The sequence below is a fragment of the Diceros bicornis genome, chromosome 9 (assembly GCF_020826845.1).
Source record: "Diceros bicornis minor isolate mBicDic1 chromosome 9, mDicBic1.mat.cur, whole genome shotgun sequence".
In the NCBI taxonomy this organism is placed as follows: Eukaryota; Metazoa; Chordata; class Mammalia; order Perissodactyla; family Rhinocerotidae; genus Diceros; species Diceros bicornis.
In genome coordinates, this window is record NC_080748.1 from 10840894 (window position 1) to 10865789 (window position 24896).

Consider the following 24896-nt stretch of genomic DNA (forward strand, 5'->3'; position numbering starts at 1 on the left):
ACAATTTCTCTTTTTAATCTACATGAGGAGTTGTTATTCTTTCCTCCTTTACTTAGAATGCTTTCATTTTAAGGGAGACTGTAATTGACAAAATAGGGAACTCAATCTGGAAAACACTAACGAAAACAAAATCCCCTCACCCTTTGTATATACTGGACATTAAGATGCTACAGTTAAAATGCTACTGCCAGTTTGGAGGATGCTGTCTACAGAGGGAGAAAAAATTCTGCTTACGCTTCCACCAACCTATGGATTTGGGAACAAGCAGTGAGTAAAAACTTAAAAATAAAAATAGAAAAAAACACACCAAACAAACCCTAAATGATATAGAAAAGAATTATCTCTTTATAAAAAAGAAATGTCTTTCATTTTTAGGTGAAATTGGATATGGAGGCATCTAAGATAAAGCTTCCTGTTTTTAATCTATTAAAAAGGATTTTTTAATGAAGCCAATTCTATAAAGTGATCTACAATATGCTAGAACTTCCAATCTGGTCTAGTTTCTGAGTTTACGCATAAGGGCTTTTAAAAGGGCTTCTGGGATGGAGCAGGGTCCCATGCATTGGCCTGGTTTTTTAGGGCAGTGTAGGTTATTCTCATTACTCGAATCTTCTGCAAAAAACAAACAAAACAAAACAAGCAAACAGTTGTCTGGCACATCCCCAACAGACTGCAGTGGAAGAACCTCCCTCTTCAGGAAAGGCAGAGTGGCTACCCTATGTGGTGTGAAACCTGCCTAAAGGGGCCGCCTGCACCCACAGAGCAGCGGCCCTTCTGACAAAGGCGTGTTGAATACAGGTTTGCATACACTAAAGACCTCCAAGAATCCACAGAAGAGTGACCTTTTATTGACAGGTATTCTTTTGATACAGGTGGGCTCAAAAATAGATTTTACTATTCTATATATTTCTCCTCTAAAACCTCTGTTATTCTTCCTGGCACACCAGAAAACGCTCTGAACACAACAGGTAAAAATGCTGATCCTTGAAATTAGACTGGAATAACAGATAGGAAAACGAAAGGAAGCACCAGCGCCAGAGCATTTCTCCAGGACATCGCTGGTCACCACCTGTCCATCAGCAGTGGTGTGGACCTGCTCGGCAACTGCACAGCATGAGGAGACAGCATCACCCACCAGGTATGAAGGGCCCTTTCTGACATTCTAGGTTTAAACTGACCGGTCAAAGTATCAGGCTGAGTACTGACCAAGATCTGTGAGGTTCTCCCTGATGGCCAAAACCTCACAATTTAGATAGTATGTCTATAGAGTTTAAGAGCAACCATTTAATTCTATGTTGACTTTTCAGAGGGAAAAATTAATCTGTTTTGGTGCATGGAATAAACAGATATGAAGTAGTTAAATCATCTTTGTCATTAAAAAATCTCTCTCCACAAGGTCCAAATACAAGGTCCAAACAGGTCCCTAAGACATGAATTCTATTGGTTTTGTGCCTTTTTAGTGTTTTTTTAACCAAGTAGGCAAGTATGCAAGTTAGATTATCAACAAATGAAATCCAATATTATCCTTGCTTTTTCTGTTATTCTTTATGTGAAAGTACTTTATAAACCATACAGCACTATGCAAATTCCAGTTATTATTACAAATTTATTCCAAATGAAGCTAGCTGGCTCAGAAACTGGCACATTCTTTTTTTTTATTATTCTCATGCTGAACTGAATTCAAGTGAGATCTTTATTTAGTTAGCTAGTTATCTGGCTTTTTATTTATTTTTTAGTTTATTGAAGTCACACTGGTTTATAACATTATGTAAATTTCAGGTGTATATCATCATATTTCAGCTTCTGTATAGATTGCATCGTGTTCATCACCAAAAGTGTAGTTTCCATCTGTCATCATACATATGTGCCCCTTTACTTTTGTCCTCCTAAACTGACACATTCTTATTGTTTATTTTTATTTTAAAGAATCAGTAATTTTCATATTTTGTTAAGAGTCAAAATGTTTCATCATAGTTCAGTTTTAGGATTCTTATATACATTAAGAATCTAAACTGACTTGGAAACAAAGATGGTAATACACATTCTTCCTATCTCAATATCAAATTGCACAACAATCATCTGGAGGTTCCAAATGCTTTCATGACCAGACAGTGATCAACTTCAGAACGTCTTGGCTGGCCTGTCAGTCGTGAAGCAGCGAACTCTTCACACAGTCAGGAGCAGCTACTCTTGAACACCAGGATATGTCTTACAGACTCATATGTCCAATAAAAATTCAGTTTTATACCCTGCCTTTTAGGAGAGAGTTAAAAGGATTAAGAAAGGACTTTTAGCAGGTCTTCTGGGATAGGGAACGGCTCCATGCTTTGCTTGGCTTTTTTGGTGAAAAATGCACGTGAGTCTCAGCACGTATCAGAATGAATGCTGGTAAATGACAGCTTTTCTGAACAAGAGACTGAACATCCAGGACAGCTAATTTTCGACAAAGGTGCTAAGGACATGCAATGGAGAAAGGAAAGTCTCTTCAATAAATGGTGTTGGGAAAACTGGACATCCACATGCAAAAGAATGAAAGTGGACCATGTGCTATCGCTATTCACAAAAATTAACTCAAAATGGATCAAAGACCTGAAGGTGAGACCTGAAACTATAAAACTCATAGAAGAAAATATAGGCAACACACTATTTGACATTGGGTTTAAAGGAATCTTTTCGGATGACATGCCTACCCAGACTAGGGAAACTAAAGAAAAAATAAACAAGTGGGACTTTATCAGACTAAAGAGCTTTTATAAGACAAATGAAATCAGAATCAAGATGAACAAACAACCAACCAGCTGGGAGAGAATATTTGCAAAACATACATCTGACAAGGGGTTGATCTCCATAATATATAAAGAACTCACACAATTGAACAACAAAAAAACAAACAACCCGATCAAAAAATGGGCAGAGGAAATGAACAGACACTTCTCCAAGGAAGATATACAGATGGCCAATAGGCACATGAAAAGATGCTCAACATCACTAATCATCAGGGAAATGCAAATCAAAACAACACTAAGATACCACCTCACGCCCGTTAGAATGGCTATAATCACCAAGACAAAAAACAACAAATGTTGGAGAGGATGTGGAGAAACAGGAACCCTCATACACAGCTGGTGGGAATGCAAATTGGTGCAGCCTCTATGGAAAACGGTATGGAGATTCCTCAAAGAATTAAAAATAGAGATGCCCTATGATCCAGCCATCCCACTACTGGGAATCTATCCAACGCACCTGAAATCAACAATCCAAAGAGGCTTATGCACCCCTATGTTCATTGCAGCATTATTCACCATAGCCAAGAAGTGGAAGCAACCTAAGTGTCCCTCGACTGACGACTGGATTAAGAAAATGTGGTATATATATACAATGGAATACTACTCAGCCATAAAAAAAGACAAAATCGTCCCATTTGCAACAACATGGATGGGCCTGGAGCGTATTATGTTAAGTGAAATAAGCCAGAAAGAGAAAGACAAACACTGTATGATCTCACTCATATGTGGAATATAAACCAACACATGGACAGAGAAAACTGGACTGTGGTTACCCGGGAAGTGGGGGTGGGGGGTGGGCACAAGGGGTGAAGGGAGTCATATATGGGGTGATGGACAAACAAAAATGTACAACCCAAAATTTCACAATGTTAGAAACCATTAAAATATCAATAAAAATCAAAAAAAAAAAAAAAGTTCAGGAGACCCTCAGTGCTCTGCAACTAAAGTATTCATCTGGAGATATTCTTAATATTGAATTTGATTCAAGTAAGAGATTTTCTTGGGAACAAACTGTTTTCCCACTTTTCAGAAGTTTGTTTGGTTGTGGGTGGATTTTCAAAAGGATTTGCCACCCTGACTTTATCTGTAAAAATAAAATAAATATTTCCAAAATTGAAAAAAAAAAAAGAGACTGAACATCCAAACTCAAGGCTATCCCACTTAAGAGCCTTAATAGGAATGGACAGAATGGCTTTATGTATTTTTATAAACAGATATAAGTCTTTAGCTTAGTTCTTATTATTTTTTTATTTATTTTTATAATTTTATTTATTTATTTATTTTTTCCCCCAAAGCCCCAGTAGATAGTTGTATGTCATAGCTACACATCCTTCTAGTTGCTGTATGTGGGACGCGGCCTCAGCATGGCCGGAGAAGCGGTGCGTTGGTACGCGCCCGGGATCTGAACCCGGGCCGCCAGCAGTGGAGCGCGCGCACTTAACCGCTAAGCCACGGGGCCAGCCCTTAGTTCTTATTATTAAATTTACCTTTTTAAATATAATCTAAGAAAGAAAAATTACCATTTTCTTTTATAACTTGATTTGATCTTGCTCCTTTTATCTAACCAAAGCCTTTTTTCCCCTCAATGAGTGAATTTACTGTGTTACACACTAATAGAGGTTATAATTATGATTATTCTATAAAACAACAAAGCTATCAGTACCTTGGAAGCCCAAGCCACATGACCCATGATGGGGACCAACTGGCATCATACTCATTCTCACTGAAGGTGTTGGGCTGCTCATCCGAGGTCTGGGCTGCCTCCTCAACAATCTGGACCTCAAGTGCTTTCAGGGCAACAGCGGGGGACGCAGCACTGGCTTTCAGCATAGCAACAGCCTCACTGTGACTTAAATTGGTCAAATCAATGCCATTGATATTCAACAATATATCACCTGTTCAAATGAAGAACAAGAAAAATGAGCTGAGCTACCAAGTGATTATTTCCCTGTAAATCCTATTATCTGTAAACTAATCAACAAAGGTAGTTCCAATAATTCAGGTGAGATAAGGTGAAAGACCATTTTTTACTTCTTTGTAATTTTTGTAATACTGAGGATAAATCCAATTCATGGAAAACATTCCAAAATAATTCAAAAATTTAAAATAATTTCATAATATATAGGAAAAAGTGTGGCTTGAGGCCCTGTGATTCAATTGGAAGTGCAAACCATCAGCCCTGGTTTAGCTGTGTAAAGACCCTGGCCAGGTTCATTTCTCTTCTTTGAGCTCGAGTGATTTCTAGAGTTCTTTCCTATTCTAAAATGATTTGATCCTTTGCTCTTAGAAAAAAATTTTTGATATATTCTATTTTATATTTACACAGTTTTATACATAAAAGTCAGCCTTACATAGTTTACCCAGTGCAAACATATCAGAATATGTAAAGACAAGATATTCTTGGGCCTACACAAAGAAATAAAACTTGTGATTTGAACATCTTCTCTTGCTTAAGGAAGAAAAAAGTGTTTTGCTCTGCCAAGTAATATAATAAAAAAGGGCAATGAGGATTATATAAAAGGTTAGGAAGGAAAGGATTAGTTTTGTAGGAAGCACAAACATTTGTACTAAGAAAGCCTACAGAAAATCCTCCTCTCCCAATTCATCATTTATTTTTCAGATTATTAAAGCAAACATTCTCATTGTAGAAAACAGAACAAATAAAATAACAAGAAGTACATAAAATGACCTCAAATTCCACAATTGGACAAATAAAAATTTTTTTAAATAGCAGTCTAATTAAGCTATAATTCACATACCATTCAATTCATTCAAAGTATACAATTTTATGGTTTTTAATATAGTTAACAGAATTGTACAACCATCACACATCATTTTTAGAACATTTTTATCACCCCCCAAAAACCCTGTACCTATTAATGGTCACTTCCCTTCCCCTAGCCCTAAGCAACCACTAATCTACTTTCTATCTCTATAAATTTGCCTATTCTGGACATTTCATGTAAATGGAATCATACGTGGTCTTTTGTGAGTGGCTTCTTTCACTTAGCATAATGCTTTCAAACTGCATCCATAGTGTAGCTGGTATCAACACTTCATTTCTTTTTATGGCCAAATAATATTCCATTGTAGGGATATACCACATTTTGCTGATCCATTCACTAGTTGAGTTGTTTCCACTTTTTGGCTATTATGAAAAATACTGCTATAAACCATCACGTACAAGTTTTTGTGTGGACATGTGTTTTCATTTCTCTAGGAATGGAATTGCTGGGTCATATGGCTCTATGTTTAACTTTTTGAGGAACTGCTAAACTGTTTTCCAAAAACAGTTGTACCATTTTCCATTCCCACTGGCAACGTATGAGAGTTTCAATTTCTCTACATCCTTGCCAATGTTTGTTATTGTCTGTCTTTTTTATTATATTCATCCTAGTGGGTGTGAAGTCATTTTGATTTGCATTTTCCTAATAACTAAGGACACTGAGCCTCTTTTCAGGTGCTTATTGGCCATCTGTATATCTTCTTTGGAGAAATGTCTATTGAGATCCTTTGCTTATTTTTAAATTGGGTTGTCTTTTTTATTATTGAATTGTAAGAGTTCTATATGTACTCTGGATACAAGTCCCTCATCAGATATATAATTTGCAAATATTATCTCCCATTTTGTGGGTTATTTTTTCACTTTCATGGTGGTGTCCTTTGCAGCACAAAAATTTGTAATTTGATGAAGTCTAGTTTATCTATTTTTTTTATTCTTGTTGCTTGTGTTTTTGGCGTCATATCTAAGATAATCCTTGACTAAAATCATCACCTAATCCAAGGTCCTGAGGATTTACACTTCTGTTTTCTTCTAGAAGTTTTAGCTCTTATATTTAGGTCTCGGATCCATTATTAAGTTAATTTTTGTACATAGTGTGAGATAGGGATCCAACTTCATTCTTGGAAAAATAGCCTTTAAGACTCACTTTTCCATATGAACAAACCAAGTGTATGGAGAATGCTATTTTTACCACTACCACCTCCACCTATGCAAATTATATAGTATTGAAGGGGAATGTGAAATTGTGAAAGAGTTTATCCCTAAAACCACTATCTTTTTATTAAGTCTGTCTTCTGCTCCACCTCCTCCGTGAGCCTCCTCCCACACAGACACTTTATTATAAGCAACATCTGTACTTTGGTGAGATGATCCTTCAGAGTATCTAGTCTGCCATAATGCTGGAAGCATAAGTCTCTTACAGGGTCTTTTCCAACATAAAATAATCCAATAGTCTAAGTAACTGTTAGAGAGTAATGGAACCATTATCAAGCTTTAGCAGTTTCCCTTTACAGTAAGCATTTTTCTAACCTTACAGAGAGGCTTTATGCTTACATATGCAAGGGACATTTTAGAGGATTTAAAAAAGCCATGTTTAATAGAAAACTTTGTAGATAGTCTTTATCTTTAAAAATGTGAGTTGAATCCAGGGAGAAGATGTGGTGAAATTGTTTAAGATCCAATCTTACCTCTCTTGATTCTGCCATCGCGGGCAAGGCAGCCATGAGGTGGCACACTAGTCACAAAGATGGGCAATTCACCACTCTTACTTCCTCTGCCCCCAGCTACTGTCATTCCAAGGGACTCATGTGGTTCCTTCTTTACAGTGATGTGTTTTTCCTGGCATGTAACACACTGGGTAAGATCCTAAACATCAGAGGAAAAATTTATTGGATAATGAATAATATATAGTTGAAGTAAAGACAGCTTAAACTAAAGTAAAAACTTATGCGGCAATTATAAAGTCATTTTTTAAAATCACTTAGTATAGAACTGAAAGTAATACATAGTTCTTCATAGGTACAAACAGTACACTGAACACTGTGGATCACATTGTCAAACTTTGGACTACTATATTTTCATGTAACAATTTATGGAACTGAAAAAACTCAGGACTCTTGACATATTGAAGTCAAAGTAAAATAAGCACATCATTTGTATATTTATCCTGAGCTCCAAAATATGATCAAGTCTATAAAAGTAAATAATGCATTTGAATTTTAAAATTCTGAAGACAAGCCAATTAATTTTACTTCCATCTTTCTCCTCTGTTCTTTGAAAGAAAAGTTGACAGAGTAGTATAAAAGTAAAGTGTGGATTTTACTAACTGCCAGAAAAAGCTACAGATGTATCTTCTGATTCTTACTGACAAGGATTATCAGAGTACTCAATCATGAAGCAGGTGCAAATCTACTTTCAAAACCTTCATGAAAAGCTAAAAGGATGAGAACTGAATTTTTGAATAAGTTAATAACAGAGAAATAAATTCCCAACAAACTATATTCTCAGGGAAAAGCTATTTTTACTGACATTTGTTACTGCTACTTATTACTGAGGCATTCCTGGAAGTAAGGAAAAGAGAATTTTAAACATCACTTTTCTTTTGAATTAGAATTCAATAAAAAACAAGGTGTACATATGCAATATTAATATTAAAATAACAATAATAACTAACATTTATTGAAGGCACGTTATGTGCAAAGCTAATGGCTTTACATACGTTATTTCATTTAATCTTCACAATGGTCCTGATAGTAAATATTATTATTGGCTCCATTCTACAGATGAGGAAACAACTTTAGAGAGGTCATGTAACTTGGCCCAAGTCATACAACTATAAGTGACTACACTGGGATTTGAATGGATGCAAGTCCAATAATAATAATAATAATAATATATATTAATATATGTTTTACACATGTACGTATAGTATGATGCACCATGTATATATATTGTTTATATGACCGCACCACTCAGGTGCTATCCCATTAAGTGTAATAGTGGAAGCTAATAGCTCAAAAGGTTTCCAACATTTATCAACTATAAGAAAATGTTGTAGATAACAAGATAAATATTAACATTATTACAATATCAACAATAGAAACATATAAATTATATTTACAGAATTATAACATTTCCTCTAGTGACATTATTTTAAAGAGTTAAGATGTACGTATCTGTTAATCAGGCCCTGGAGTTCCAGGCCCATCTCCCTTTCTCTGCTCCTGGAATCCATGTATTCTTGAAATGTTATTAAGGGAACTAGCATTCCTAGAAAATGTTATGACCTAGTAGAAAACTTGTAAACGTCTTCAGGCGGTCTCCTATCTAAAGGTATGAAATCAATGTTAGTATCCTTCAAAATTGGGCAAAAACCACTTTATTATGAAGACAACTCATGTAAACTCAGTCTTGAGTATATTTATTTAAGCAGTTTTGGCTCTCAGGTATTTAATCAGTTAAGGCTGGTTGTTTCATCCCCCTAGATGGCTGAGATGTATGCATTTTTCTCCTCAGGAACCAAACCAAACTTCAAAGCTTATACTTGGTATGCTTCAAGGAAACTTCTAAGGGTTCAACACCACATGAATGTCTATCCAAGCAGCTACTTAGATGCTTAGTAGTAGACTAATGTATACTTTGATTTTTAACAATGATTATAATCGTCTGAACTGGTTGTTTTGGTAAATTTGTGTGTTTGTTTTCCCCAAAAGCCCTTTATTTTTCTAAATCAGGATTTGACATAACAAATGCAGTATGTTAATAGTAAATAGCTAAATTAACACTTAAAAGTACATTTCTTGTGGTTGTTCTAACCAACCAGGTTTGTAGAGCACCTAGTATAAGAATAAATTCAGTATTCCTATTTAAAACATTGTTACAAAAAATTAAAGAGAATAAGAATTAGAGTTAAGAGAGAAAAATATATGTGCCCAAAACAAACAAACAAATGAAATAAGCAGAGTTCTCTATATGAATGTTGGAATGATTAAGTAGTTTTTAAAATTATCTTAAAATTACAATGTTGTCACAGACACTCCTATCTTAAATTATTGTAGAATTTAATGACATAAAAGATTCAATAATCAACTTTTGCCTTACATTACAATTCTTTAGGAATATATATATATATATAACTTGTAAAGCAAGGACAAGCTATATGAAACAACTCCTATTCAAAATTCCTATTCAAAACAATAATTCCTTTTTCACAGTCATCATTATGAAGGCAAAATTATAGGTTTCCTTCATACATTTTGGTTTTTGTTGAGAAATGAGAACAAATCTGTCGTTATAATTTCTTGTAAGTATTAACTAAACCAAAGACTAGTGACAAGTCTGTACTTAAGCTGAGAAAACCAGATAAACCTGATGGGCCAAAAATACTTGTGCCTTTAAGCGGTGCTTTCTTAGGGTACCTGCAACATTTCAAACGTAATTTTCTCTCAAATACTGTACTTACATTAAGAAGCCATTTTAGCACATAGGAAACTTCCTATCATTTTTAAGCAGACTGATAGATAAGTTTTTGTTTAGTAAAGCAATTTAATTTTACTTAAGGAGAATGACTTTGGAAGCTCATATTTAGCTTATATTTTCACATAGGTGAACATCATTGTTTTAAAAATCCTAGCCTACCAGAAATTGAGTTCAAATAAAACATCAAATGAAGTAAATAATAACAAGAATGCAGTAAAGTACCACTGTTTTTTGATTTCTGCAATTAAAGTGAGACAGTATCAAAATTCTCAGCACAGATAAATGACCTAGGAAAATATAAAACCAGTGAAATATTGAAGAAGCAGTAAAAAAACTCAACACATGGGAATTTTAAATGATTTAGGGTACTATTCCTATAAGCTATAACATAAAAGGAAATATGCTATACATGTACCTATCAAAATTTATTATTTATGTTTAATATTCACATATCTAATTCTGTTGTTGTAGGCAACCTGCCCAACTGCTAAGTATAGACTTGTCCATCATTATCTTCATTATGCTTTTTCAATCATACAAACCAACTGTTATATTTAAATGAGCAACCCAATAAATCCCACTTTCAAGTAGGACTAAATAAACAGAAGATTTTTCTGGAAGATCAAACACATCTCACCTGGCAGAGGGACCTTCCTCACTAAGAAACTCTCTCTATTGGCTGAGGAACTGAGACAATACAGTCACTCTCTAAGGTAGCAAAACTTACACATTTCACACCCAAACACCTATGATCACCTTTTCCAACAGAATAACAGCCCTCATTTAAATCTTACCAGCTTGTAACAATGATCCTTTGAGGGTGGATGAAATAAAAAACACTAACAAAAACATCTCACCTTATGTGAGCTGGGTCTGCTGTGATACAGTGGCTGTGCGTGGTGCTGGCTGCTGCTCTGAGTTCCCGCTTCTCGCATAGTGTTACCAGGCTGAGGTTTCCCTGGTCTAGCAATTGTTAAATTCACCCTCTCTCCACTAGCCTGGAGAAAACACACATACATTACCACCAGTCATTAACGATGATTCTCATTTAAAAAATTATAGGCAGGGTGATTTTCAATGCACTTCTCAGAATTATACCAAAGCCTTGCCTGTGTAGTGACTGCAAGCACCTAGTGGTGGGGAAGAAGGGAGTTCATTTCATGAGCTAATATTTTATTTTTTTAATAATTTTATTTATTTATTTATTTTTCCCCAAAGCCCCAGTAGGTAGTTGTATGTCGTAGTTGCACATCCTTCTAGTTGCTGTATGTGGGACGCGGCCTCAGCATGGCCGGAGAAGCGGTGTGTCGGTGCGCGCCCGGGATCCGAACCCGGGCCGCCAGAAGCGGAGCGCGTGCACTTAACCGCTAAGCCACGGGGCCGGCCCAATGAGCTAATATTTTAAAACTTCTGCAGTTAAAATTACACACATACCCTCTCTTGGACATGCCCTCCCCAATCCCGCCTCCAAAATAACCAAGGCAAAGCAGTCAAACTTCTCGTGTTCTCATCTTCCCACGATTTCTTGAAGAGTAACTTTCATACTTCTTTGCCCCTTCAAGACTGGCCTTGGCTGGGCCGGCCAAGGCTTAGGCCCTGTGGCTTAGCAGTTAAGTGTGTGCAATCCGCTACTGGCGGCCCAGGTTCGGATCCTGGGCGTGCACCGACGCACCGCTTCTCCGGCTGAGGCCGTGTCCCACATACAGCAACTAGAAGGATGTGCAACTATGACATACAACTATCTACTGGGGCTTTGGGGGGGGGGGGAGGAGGATTGGCAATAGATGTTAGCTCAGAGCTGGTCTTCCTCAGCAAAAAAAAAGAGGAGGATTAGCACGGATGTTAGCTCAGGGCTGATCTTCCTCAAAAAAAAAAAAAAAAAAAAAAGATTGGCCTTGCCATTGTGAGGGAGAGAGCAAAGGAAAGAAGATAAAAGGAAGAACTGATTCAAAACTTGATTAAAATCCATTAAATAAATTTCATGGTGGCTTGGAAGTAATAACCAATGGAACTATGCACAGCCTTGTTTCTGCTTGCTATAAGTTTGATTCAAAAATAGGACATCAGCTTAAACAGTCCTAAAAAGAATGATTATAGAGATCCTGTATAGCAAGATTAGTATTTATATATTGTGTGTGTGTAATACACATCCACACACACACCTACTTAACAGTTATGTTAAATTATTTTAGAAGTTCATGACTATCATTTTAAATTTAGAGGCCCTTTATCTGTATCTACATATCTATATTTTAAACATAGATTCACATCTATTATATATATACATATTTTTTTTTGTGAGGAAGATCAGCCCTGAGCTAACATCCATGCTAATCCTCCTCTTTTTTTGCTGAGGAAGACTGGCCCTGGGCTAACATCCGTGCCTATCTTCCTCTACTTTACATGGGACGCTGCCACAGCATGGCTTGACAAGCGGTGTGTCGGTGCACGCCCGGGATCTGAACCCGGGCCGCCAGCAGCGGAGCCCACGCACTTAACCGCTAAGCCACGGGGCCGGCCCCCACATCTATCATATTTTTAAAAGTTATTTTATCTTTGCTTTTAATGTACAGGCCTGATTTATTTGATGCTGACTCTTGGTCATGACTGCAATTTCCAATTTTATTATTATTCTTATGGGAAAATATGATAGCCTGCTTTCAAGGAATTGGGGTAGAAAGTGGGGACCTCTCCTATAACTATAGTTAATAATGTTAAGAAATCACTAGTTCTTGCTTTTCCCAGTTTTATTGAAATATAATTGACATACAGCACTGTATTATTTTCAGTTCTTAAATTGAAAAATAAGTGTTCACCAATTTTAATGCTCTACTAAAAAGCCTTTGCTTATTCAAGCATTTTATTAAACTAAATAGTTTCAGACAAGTTCTTCAAAATAACTGAAAGAATAACACCTAACATACGGGCCAGACTCCCAAAGCACAGACTCTAGGAATTTGATCTAAAGGGTAAATATAGAAGTAGAATGTTTAATATCCTGGTAATTAAAATTCTGACACTTCACATTATTAGATTGCACAGTGTGAGGTGGTGGGTACTCCCTTTGTGGCTTTATTTCAAAGTACAGAATCATTTTCATTACTTAACACCTCATAACCACCAAATACTCCATAATCAGTATTTCAACTTTACTGGAAAACCCCTGCTTATGCAAACCTATTAAGAGAAACAAATCCTTGATCTTTCTAGATTTTCTGAAAGACAAAATTCTGTGCATGTGCTCAAAGTGGGCATTTAAGATTTAAATTATAGAACAACATTTGGGTTTAGGCTAACTTTAAACAGAGTGCACATCTAACACGTCAGGGTTTCAAATATAGCAAAAAGTTTTGTTCATGTCAAGATTTGAAAAATGCAAGATACCCAAATGACAATACCCTTAATTCATAAGCAAGTGGCATGCTCTATTGCTGGGAGATAAATTGGTATGATCTGATTTTCTGGAGGGAAGTTGAGCAAAATGTCTTAAACTTAAAAACAAAACATGACCAAGACATGGAAGCAACCCAAGTCTCCCTCAACTGATGATTGGATAAAGAAGATGTGGTACATATATACCATGGAATACTACTCAGCCATAAAAAAAGACAAAATCGTCCCATTTACAACAACGTGGATGGACCTGGAGGGTATTATGTTCAGCGAAATAAGCCAGAAAGAGAAAGACAAACACTGCATGATTTCACTCATATGTGGAAGATAAACCAACACATGGACAGACAGAACTGTTTGGTGGTTACCAGAGGCAAAGGAGGTGGGGGGTGGGCACAAGGGGTGGAGGCATGCATTTATATGGTGACTGACAAACAATAATGTACAACAAAAATTTGACAATAAAAAAAAAAGATAGGAAAAACAACAACAACAAAAAACCAAAACATGAAAGTCTGTCAATAGGGAATGATTAAATAAGTTGTAGTACAACATGCCTACTATACTGCTATTATAAATCATGATGTGAATCTATACTTATTTTGACGGTAAGAAGTCTACAACATACTGCTGACATAAAGAAAAAGTTGCAAACTCAGAATTTATAAGATAAGTGCATGAGTACCTATTTGTCTATACACATACACACAAAACTGTTTGTAACCATGTTCTCCAAAATATTAATGTTGTGTTGGGGTATTTAGACTGAATGTGATTTTAATTTCTTTATTTTCTATAGTTTGTCTTCAGTATTCTTTTTAGATATGGAGTACATGTTATTTTTATAATCCAAAATCAGTAAGACATTTAATTTTTTTCAAAAAGAAACTTCAATTGAATAGCTTCAGTTTTTTATAGTTTGGTTAAAATTACAGCACAAAATATGATGCAACTAATTTAACTATTTGGATTATAAAAATCCTAATACGGAGGCTAGCCTGGTGGCGTAGTGGTTAAGTTCGTGTACTCCACTTTGGCAGCCCAGGGGTTTTGCAGGTTCAGATCCCAGGTGTGGACCTACACACCACCCATCAAGCCATGCTATGGGGGCATCCCACATACAAAATAGAGGAGGATGGGCACAGATGTTAGCTCAGGGTAAATCTTCCTCAGCAAAAAGGGGAAGATTGGCAACAGATGTTAGCTCAGGGCGAATCTTCCTCACAAAAAAAAAAAAAAAAAAAAGGCAAAATATGATATATTATCATGAAAATTTTTAAGTATATTTTCTACCTGTGTATCTATATTTTCCACATTTGGGTTAGAAATTTAGTGAGGACCATCTACTTAGGAATTAGAGTATTTTAACATTGCCTGAAATATATATAGTCAATCAATTTCTCTTTCTATCTTACTGATCTGAATTTTCACTTCATAGAGTCCACTCAACTCTCTTGTTTCCTTTAACAGATCCCGTGAATGGATTAACTTTCTTCTCTTCTTTTCCCCCCTCTTCATCCCACCAATACCCACTCTTACAAGATGAACTAACTTCCAATAGAGGAGCAGCTGGCTGGTATCCACAGGTAAAGGTCCTAATGCTGCCTCTGATTCGAGGGAATTTCAAGGCATCCAGTTTCTTTAAACCTCAAGTCTATGAAATGAGACCAATACCTGAAACTCCTCTCAGTGCAATATGGCTGGGGTGAGTGTGTGTGTATGTTTTCTTAACGCTATACTGAACCAAAAAGTTAAAAAAAGGAGTAAGTTAAAGGGGACTAAGACTTGGGTTCTCTTATAGTCTTAAATTTTCATTATTTGATCCTGTGTAGTATACATATTTTTAATGACTATAAACCTACCTTAATTCCTGATGATCCATTATATTAATACTTGGTTTCCTCTATAGTGTTTTGTTGTGCTAACTTAATTAAAAAAACACACATTTTTGTTACCCTTTTATAACACTGTAGGAGATACTCATATCATTAAATGCGATGGCATGCTGCAGAGACCGAAGATTCGATTTCTCTAATAATGACTATCCTTATTTACTTCACAGGGATACTGTGAAGACAAATGTTATGATGTGTTTGAAATGCTTTGCACTACAGAGATGAGTTATTCTTAATAAAAAAAAAGATTTTCCCCCTATTTTTAGGGATCTTGAAGTGGAGAAGGGGAGTTAAGAGACCAGGTAAGTCATAACCTTGGTAAGCACAGCTCCTTTGAGCCTTAACTTTTCTCCCTGTGGAATGTGGACACTACCATCTGTTATGTCTGGTACTGGGTGGAGCCTAGGGAGCAAATGAGAAATGCATGTGAATCTGCAGAGCCTTTACTCTATAAATAGCCAGCCTAAAAGTTCATGATTATGTAGTATTTAGAAAAGATTCTATCCATAATGATGTTATACTATTGTGGATTTTGACGAATTTAGGTAGCCATGCTTGATTTTCCAATGAAATAGCAACCATCCCCTGGATTCTTATGTTATTTGCTAATGAAAACAAACACTGAGACATGGTAATGAAGCCTAAGCCCCTGGAATGAATGTCCAGAGGAGTTTACCTGAATAATCTGGGCGGCAAGCTCAGGTGTCCCATGCTTCAGGTCATGTCCGTTGATGGCAAGCACTCGGTCGTTGCTGTTGAGCCTCCCATCCTGTGCAGCCAGCCCGCCTTCCAACAGGTCAAGAATAAAAACACCTGGCTCATCAGTCCTTCGTACGAGTTTAATGCCAAGCTGTTCACCAGAGTCCCGTTTATGAAGAACCACGTGGAAAATCTCTTCTCTATCAGAATGGCTGTACGCTCGGTTGCCAAAGCGTCTCTCTCGAAGCACAGTGAGATGCAGTGTGCTGCAGGGCTGGGAAAGGACAGCTCTGGCATAGTTATGGGACACATTGCTGATATCATAGTTGTTGACCTAGAAAAAAAGAATTATGACTGCAGCATGACAATCTTTTATTTTCCCAATTTGCAGAAATGTTTATACAACATTTCCAAACAAAACTAACATTGCGAAAATGATATACAATCACTATTTACAAAGAAAACCACTCTAAAGACATTTTAAAATATAGACTTCCAAAAATTAACTTACAATGACTAGCATTAAGTAGAGAATAGTAGTTAGGATCACAGGCTTTAATGACAGTCTTGAATTAGAGTCCTTGGTTCTGCCATGTACTAACTGGACGACCTCAGGCAAGTTACAGAACTTGTTGGAGTGTGTCCTCATCTGTAAAACGTGTTTACCATCTACTTTATAGGATCACGATGAAAATGAACAGAGGCCATCAGCACATGGCAAGCGCCAATGAAATACTAGTTGTAGTGGAACAGAAGCTGAAGTTCTACTGGATTACAAATTTGCTTTTCCAAATGAAATACACTTAAGCTAGAGAAAATAAACTGAATTTTATTTTAAGCAAAGTGGCACATTCCAAGTACACAACCTTATTTTAGATGAGTGACTTTTACTTTCAAGAAAAGCAGATAATTATAATTTCACTTTAATTCTTTAGCACACAAGTGTAATATATATACTATATATGCAATACTCACAGACATTATTTATTAAACTTTATCACTTTGAAATAAGTATAGTGACTTCAAAATTGAAAATGCCTAAATCAGCGATGACTGATCAAACTGAAAAAACCCATTCTTAATAATGTTCTAAAAGTCATATTACTTTTAATAGTGACATTGATGTAATTTATAACAGCAGTATTTTCTTCTTCAAACTGCACAAAAGGCTGCATAGTAAAAGGCCCTGAGTATATGGTTATCCTTTTCAACGAGGCTATTGAATAGAATAAGATATATGTACGTATATGTATGTACGTGTGTGTGTGTGAATATATATATACATTTATGTGTGAGACCCAAAGCCACACCCTGTTACTGCATATGGTTGACTAAAATAAAATCATAGGGTTGCTAGCTCTTTGGTCTATAAATAAACCATTTTAACAACTCCTAGGTATTTTCAAATTGGCTCACTGTATTATTTATGCAGCTTATACAAAGTCGGAGATAACCAGGTAGAAAAAAGTTCCCAGCAGCCTTCTCTCCAAGTGTTTACTTGTGAATGACCATGAATACTTCTCCACATTTGGGGAAAGGGTGTGGCTTTACTTACTGGCTCCAGCACAGCAATTAAAGGCCAACCAGAATTCAGGGCCCGCAGTAGGAGAGACCTTTTTGAATTCATTGATCAGGTTATGTGCTCATACTTTTCTTGTCAATTAGAATCATTAAACTGGATTGAAGATCATCATTACTACAGTTATTAATATGTATGCCTCCATGAACAATAATAATGCATTGGAATTTCTACAATGTAAATTTAAAGCTTTGAGTTAATTCTCAAAAATATAGTCAATAATTTCAGATAACTCTAATTTTATTTGAGGTATAATGATTCAGTTATGTTACTAAGCAATTCTCCAAAATAGAGGAGTAAAAAGCCCACTGATGAAATATATTAGCAAACAAAACTGAAAAATTGTTTAACCTCAATTGTTTTCCAAGAAATACGGACAAAAACAAAGCATTTGTTTTACCTTTAAAATTTAGAAAAAGAGTGAGAAATGTATAAGAATGTTAATACCCAATGCTAGCGCATTATTGGTAGCAAAGAACAAAACACAAAAATAAATGTACACTTAATTAAAGCTAGCAAAGCCAGAAGGGGGAGAAAGAAAGAGCACATGTAAGCTCCACAAAAGGGCAATTGGCTCTCCTGGTCAGGGGGCTGCAGTTGGGAAACCAGCTGTTAAGATCTCCTCCACGTAAAGTCTGATTAAGAGCTGGGAACTAAGGAATACAGATAAGGTATCTACAAAGTTGTGCCAGCCTCGTGCAGCTAGAGTACTAACGTCATAAAAGGAGAGCAAATACAGTAATACAGTAAATAGCTAGCTTTTACTAGTAAATACAGTAAGTAGCTAGCTCTGGTTGGATCAGAAACCTGATTTTATATAAGCTGGATTAGTTATGCTTCCTGTATTCCCGTTTCCTCTTAGTATTCAGTAAAAAATAAAACACTGCTTGAAAGTTCAGTCTGTGTCAGCCATGTGAAGGACAATGAAGGAAGGATTTGGGGCCAAGTGTTCAAGCGGGATGATACACCGCGAGAGGCAGCATACAAGTGGAGTGGAAACTAAAGGCAGGAACCTGCAGTGGAAGGTCAGTCCTGGCTGCTCTGGTAGCCTGGTTTGTTTTTTCCCATCTGGAGATGTCCTCTCAAGAGCTGAAAATCCTAGAGGTTCCGCGTTTTGTTTTAATAAAGGAGATGGCTGTTCCTGACAGGATGTTATACCCAAATCCACTCTTTTATTGATTCAGCAAGTATTTCCTGAGCACTTACTACATGCACAGCACTATGAGAAACCTGTATCATAATCTGTACCATTAGGGGGGGCTGCAATCACCCCATCAAAGGAAAGCTAGTATATTTGAATAATTTACTGTGCTTATGTGCCACGTGATGAAGAGAAAAGCAATGAATGTTATCAGTAATTAAGGTAAGGAGAAGTCAAAACAGGCGAGAATGGCTAAGCAAAGCTTTAAGGATGAAGGTGAACAAACTGTAGGACTATGGGAACAGGTTGGAATGTAGAATACGTTGTTTGGAAGGAAGAAGACTGTATGTTTGGCTCTTCCAGTTGATTATAAACTCCATGAGGACAGGGAGAGTATTTTGCTCTTAACTGTATCCTCAGCAATTAGTACAATGCCTAGAACATTGTAAGAAATGAACAAATTGCTATGCCTGAAAAAGAAAGAGCTAAAATTAAGATGATAGGCTGTATAAGAGACCATGAAAGACCTTGAATATTAATCAGTCTGGACTTGATCCTCTAGTTAAATCTTCCCAAGGAAAGCAGAGTTACAGCTATATTAACCTGGCAGTGATCATGCTGGATTTAAGAGCGGAGAGTTGGGAGGCAGGGATCTGTGATGGGGTACTCTACTAAATTAGATATGAAACAGTGAGGGCCTAGACTAAAGAGGTAGCAGGGAAAATGGAAGTAAGGGGTAGACATCAACAGATCATGGTGAAGGACTGAACGATGAAATTGAGGAGGAAAGAGTCCTTGAGCTTGGGTTCCTAGAAAATATTTTTTATTGTTTATGAATATTTCTCTCTCCTTCTAGAAGTTATCATTTCTTTAGCTTCAGCTATCATCTACACTTGTGTGATTCAAACATGCAGGCCAGTGTTCACATAAACTCCAGGCCTATACAGTAGAATTCTTACTATTCCCATTCCCTCAGTCTCAACACGCCCTCTAATAAAATGTCATCTTGTCCCAGGCTAGTTCTTTTTTGGGAATAGCTATTTCTTCTTAAAGATCATCTTCTGAAAAAGAAGGTGAGGCGGTATCAATGGTTAATGAAGAGTTAGACTGCTGAGGAGAGTGCATTAGGGAGCCAACAAGAGATGGCTATGATTTCTGAATTCTCCCTTAGATTCTATGGTATAAATTATAAGTAACGAGTGCTGCACAGTTTGCCTTTTCTAGATTTTAGTAATCAGTATAGTAGAGAAGGATAAAGTAGATAGTGAAGGCAAAAGATAGATGGGAAAACTGGACTTGGGATCAAGCCAATGGAATAATAAGATTTCAGCAGGGGTGAGGTGGCCCTGAAATAGCCAACCATGGAGTCCAAGCCAGGAGAGTCTAGCTGGCCTAAAGAGCGGAAGCACCGTGTGCTAAGTCACATGTGGGACTGAAAATTAAGGTAAGGAGAAACAAATACATTCCATGTATGTGGGGAAACTACAGATAAATTGTGATCTATTTTGCATATAAAAACAGCAAAACTAACCTATATATAATTCAGGTTCCACAGTACCACAATTTTCTAAGTTTTAAACTTATGAACAGTAACAAAAGGATGCAAGTTAACAGAATAATTAAAATTGATACCTGAAGAATCTGGTCTCCAGCAAGGAGTCTTCCATCTCTGGCGATTATCCCATCCCGATAGACTTCCTGGATAACAATGTTAATCAGTGGCGTTTCATTGCCACCCACAATGCTAATTCCTAACTGAATATAAGGATTAGACCGGTGAATTTCAATGGTGGTAATTTCGCCTTCTGGTAAACTAAGTGGCTGTTGCGCAGCTGCTGAGTTAAAAATGAGAGAGAGAAAAACAGATGGAAAGAAAAACGATGTTTTATATTTTGATCATCTTCAGGTAAATAAATCATCTTATGTTAATAGATTAATAACTAAGCAATACCACTGGATAAGAAAAAGAGAATGACAAAAAAATCTATATGTTAAGATTATCTAAACATTTCTTCTCCCAAAGGTGATCAGTAGATAATCAATAGCTACTGTGTATCAGATCACAAGGGACAATGCAGTTTTCTGATACAGAAATATTAAGAGAATGTCATTTTGTCCTAACTGATAAGAGAAAGTAAGGACCATGACAAAACTGTAAGTAATGCAAGGCAGTATAAAGGAAAAACTAACTCTGTGGTATATAATCACCATAGGTGTTGAGAGAGAAGTCATAGCAGGCACTAAGAAGAGGTGAGTCTTGAACTGAGCCTTAGGAGATGAAGAAGGATTGTAGCTGTGGCAGGGGAAATTTCAATTTGTAGTATAATTTGGAATTTGTAAGAGAAAATTGTATTTAAAAGTACATACCTAGGGCCAACTATCAAGGTATGCTTGAGATCTATGACCACAGGCTTTCCATTCATTTCCTAGTGGGTTGTGCAGTCAGATTAGGGGCTGCTACCAGAGGAGTGCAATGGTCAGGAGCATGGCCTGGCTGTGAGATATATATCCAGCCATTTCCTGGCTGCACGAGCTTGACCAATTAATTTCTCAAGACTCAGTTTTATCTCTGTTAAAAAAAATCTAATATTGTTATAGGCATTTAATCAGTTAATGTATGTAAAGTGCTTGGCACAGTGCCTGACACAGAGTAGGCACTTAATTTGAGGTATTACTTTTGCTGTTCTTGATTTCTTAGTCAGGAAGCAACAAGCTTCTGAACACACAAACAAACAATACGAAGCATGTTAATGCCTAATGAATTCATGGTCTACAGTGGAAGAGGGGTGGGGAAGGATCCTCTTCCTCTGGGGTAAGATTCCTGTTCTGTTTCTAAAATGCAATCTATTAGAATTAGACACTTAAAACGGTGAATTATGTGGTATGTGAATTATATCTCAATAAAATTATTTTTTTAAAGAGAAAAAAATGCACGTTGGGAGAGTAGTAGGGAGCAGTGGGAAGGAAGTCCGATTTGAAAACAGAGCTGCGAAACAAGAGGAGGAGATAGGCGGCACATACTGTCGGCAACAGTGCTCTCCTCAAAAGCAGGGTTGTCCAGGCCAGGCTCCTCAGTCCACGCGGGGAGAGATGCTGATGTCGAGCTCCGCTCGGCGGGCACTGCGCCTGCCCCTGAACAGTCCGTTTCGACTGATAGGGTACCTGGGAGATCTATTATAGTGGTTCCATTTTCATTCTCAATCTCTGTCTGAGTTTTACTAGTTTTCCTTCTCTCTAGGGCAGCTCTCCGATGAGAAGCTCCAGGACATCTAGAAAGAGAGCATCAGGTCGTTTCCCAATGATTTGAAAGGAAAAAAAAGTGATTAATAGCTTGTACCACAACAGAAGAACGGCAATGGCTTCTATGCAAAAAGCACCTAGAAGTACCCATAACAGTACAAAATTCTGACTTTAATTTCCACTCAAACTAAGTTCTTACCACTCCACATGGCCAAATTTAAAACAAGGCTTTGGCACAAACAATGGTTTGGTTTATATCTCAAAAAATACTTCAATAAAAAATTGTATTCAGGTGTATACTAGTACCAGAAATATATACACCAGTATAGTTGTCTCTATACTGCAAGATTACTCTCAAATTCTGATTACCTAACCCTTTTACAGGTTAAACGACTTAACCACAGGAGTAGAGATCAGCATTCTTCCACCAGTCCTGTGTTCTGACTTAGACTCTGGGTGTCACTATGCCTCTATGCTCTCCTGGCCAATGCTACACATTCACTCGTTAGTGGGTAGCAATACATTTGAAGCTTTACCACTTGCAGGAAAGCAGAGCAAAGGCCCAAATAACTTACCGTACGACAGACGTGGAAAGAGATAAAAACGTATCTCCCAGTTTACAAAATTAGAATGGCAATAGTGGAATTACATATATGTTATGTAACTTGAAGAATATATTCCAAGTACTTGCAAAACTTACAAAAGCACCAAGAAATAAGAACTGTTAACTTGCTTGTTTTCACTTATTTAAGCAAACAAAAAGGGCAGATAGATGCTTGTTTAAACATTTAAATAAAGTCTTTATACAACAGATATTAGGAATGACGTTAAGGTGCCAGTTCTTTTCCATCTGGCACCTTGATTAGACAAAGTGACTAATAATGCCCAGTTTGAAGAGTGGGAGGAGGAAAAGGAGATTAGTGAAGGAGAGCCAGACTCATATTCCTAGAGCCTAACACAACTCTACAGACACCATTTACTCTCACGTTGGAGTAAGAAGGTATAGAAAGTTTGGGTAGGGTGAGCAACAGTCTTACGCCTGTCTGAAGGGTTGCAGACTTCATTCAATGACAATATTTTAAAAAATCTAGAATTTCAACAAAAATTAAACATAGGATTAAATCTAATTAAAACTGAAAGCTATCCTTTAACTATAAGAGTAATAAATTTTCCCTCACAAATTAAAGATTTACTTTTTTTTTTTTTTCCTGAAGAAGCTTGGCCCGGAGCTAACATCCGTTGCCAATCTTCCTCTTTTTTTGCTTGAGGAAGATTAGCCCTGAGCTAACATCTGTGCCAGTCTTCCTCTATTTTGTATGTAGGTCACTGCTACGGCATGGTTGATGAGTGGTGTAGGTCCGTGCCTGGGATCCAGACCTGTGAACCTGGGCCGCCAAAGTGGAGCATGCCAAATTCAACCGCTATGCCACAGGGCCGGCCCCCTAAGGATTTATTTTAAGTCCTGGATTTCAAGTTCTTGAAAAGGATCATTATGAAATTTCTTTATTCAACTTTTTCTCATTACTTGTTTTCTCTTCACCTTGTTAAGAAGGGGGACAACTGATTTTCCTTTCTGCATTCTTGTGCAGCACTCCAGGAAATGTTCTCCAAGGGCCAGACAAATATTTTTGAAAATTACATCACTGAAAAGTTATTTTTGATAAATAAGCAGATTTAATTAGAAATATGTTTTTAAAAATATTTTATTCAATAAAAAATTGAGACAAAAACTGGATCATAAAACATATCAGTGACTAAAAAGATAGGTGAAGATTTAATTCTCAAAATATATATCATACACAAATATCTACATGGGCAATAGCTAGTCTTTAATGGCAAAAAAGGACTAGGAGCAGGAAATGAAGAGGAAACACAAATGATGCAAACACCTGGGAATTAGCCAAGCTAACAATTAAAAAGTCCTACAAACTAAGTAACTATAAAGCCTATCTTATAGTTATTAAACATGCAAAAACAAATTTAAAAAGGAAAACAAAGCTGTTAAGTAAAGAAACAGGTAGACTTAAATTCCCAATGGGCTAGCAAATTGTTAACAGGAACTAAAGATATTAAAAATGATATCATGTAAAGATATGGAAGAATGATCTTATCCAGCATTAGAGGAGGAAGGTTATAAATAGAACCTTCAGGAACACCCATCTTTAAACAGGGTGGACTAGCCAAGTAGATTGAGATAGAACAACTGGATAGGAGGAGACTATGAGGGAAAGACTTCACACTAAGTAAGGGAGACAAGAGTGTCAACAAAGAACATGGCTAACAGTCCAATGCCACAAAAGAGGCAGATAAGATACGGACCAAAAGCGTTGGTTTGATTAGAAGGTCATGGTGACCTTAGAAAGAACACTTTCAGTGACCAGGGCAAAAGCTCAGACTATAATACAAGGATTTCTGTTAACACAACATATACATTCTACAAAAACTGCACACTAAAAATTACAGGGCTTAAGGGAACAAGAAGACTGAGATAGACCATTCAAACCTGTGCAACGGCTGCTAATGGGTACAGGGTTTCTTTTTGGGGTGTTGAAAATGTTCTAAAAATTAGATTGTGATGATGGTTACACAATTCTGTGAATATACTAAAAATCACTGAATTGTACACTTTAAAAATAGGTGAATTTTATGGTAGGTGAAATATACCTCAATAAAACTATTTTTTTATAAAAGACTATCAGGGAATGAGTAGATCAGAGCAGGCTTGGATAGAGAAACAATCATGACCACACACAGCTCACAGCTGTCATCCCTTAAGTTTATAAACACTTGGAACTGAAAGAAAAAGGACGAAACCAACATTTGTTGAGTGTCTGATTTGTGCCAGTGTAAAGACCTTTATAGAGTATTTCATCGAATCCTCACAGCCACTCTATTACCCTCA

At 36.7% G+C, this 24896-nt stretch overlaps 1 protein-coding gene across 9 annotated transcripts in view; it reads right to left on the reverse strand.

Annotated features, from left to right (window-relative positions):
- Positions 1-24896, reverse strand: part of LNX2 (ligand of numb-protein X 2) — an 82043-nt gene that overhangs the window by 4801 nt on the left and 52346 nt on the right. For 8 of the 9 annotated variants that reach the window (XM_058547909.1, XM_058547913.1, XM_058547911.1 and 5 more), the window contains 6 exons: positions 21776-22023; positions 20387-20589; positions 16012-16368; positions 10905-11045; positions 7257-7434; positions 4450-4681 (listed from right to left, as the gene is read on the reverse strand). In XM_058547909.1, coding sequence (XP_058403892.1) covers positions 4450-4681; positions 7257-7434; positions 10905-11045; positions 16012-16368; positions 20387-20589; positions 21776-22023 — 1359 coding nt within the window. The remainder of the gene's footprint in view (positions 1-4449; positions 4682-7256; positions 7435-10904; positions 11046-16011; positions 16369-20386; positions 20590-21775; positions 22024-24896) is intronic. The other variant, XM_058547916.1, reaches the window with a different exon arrangement.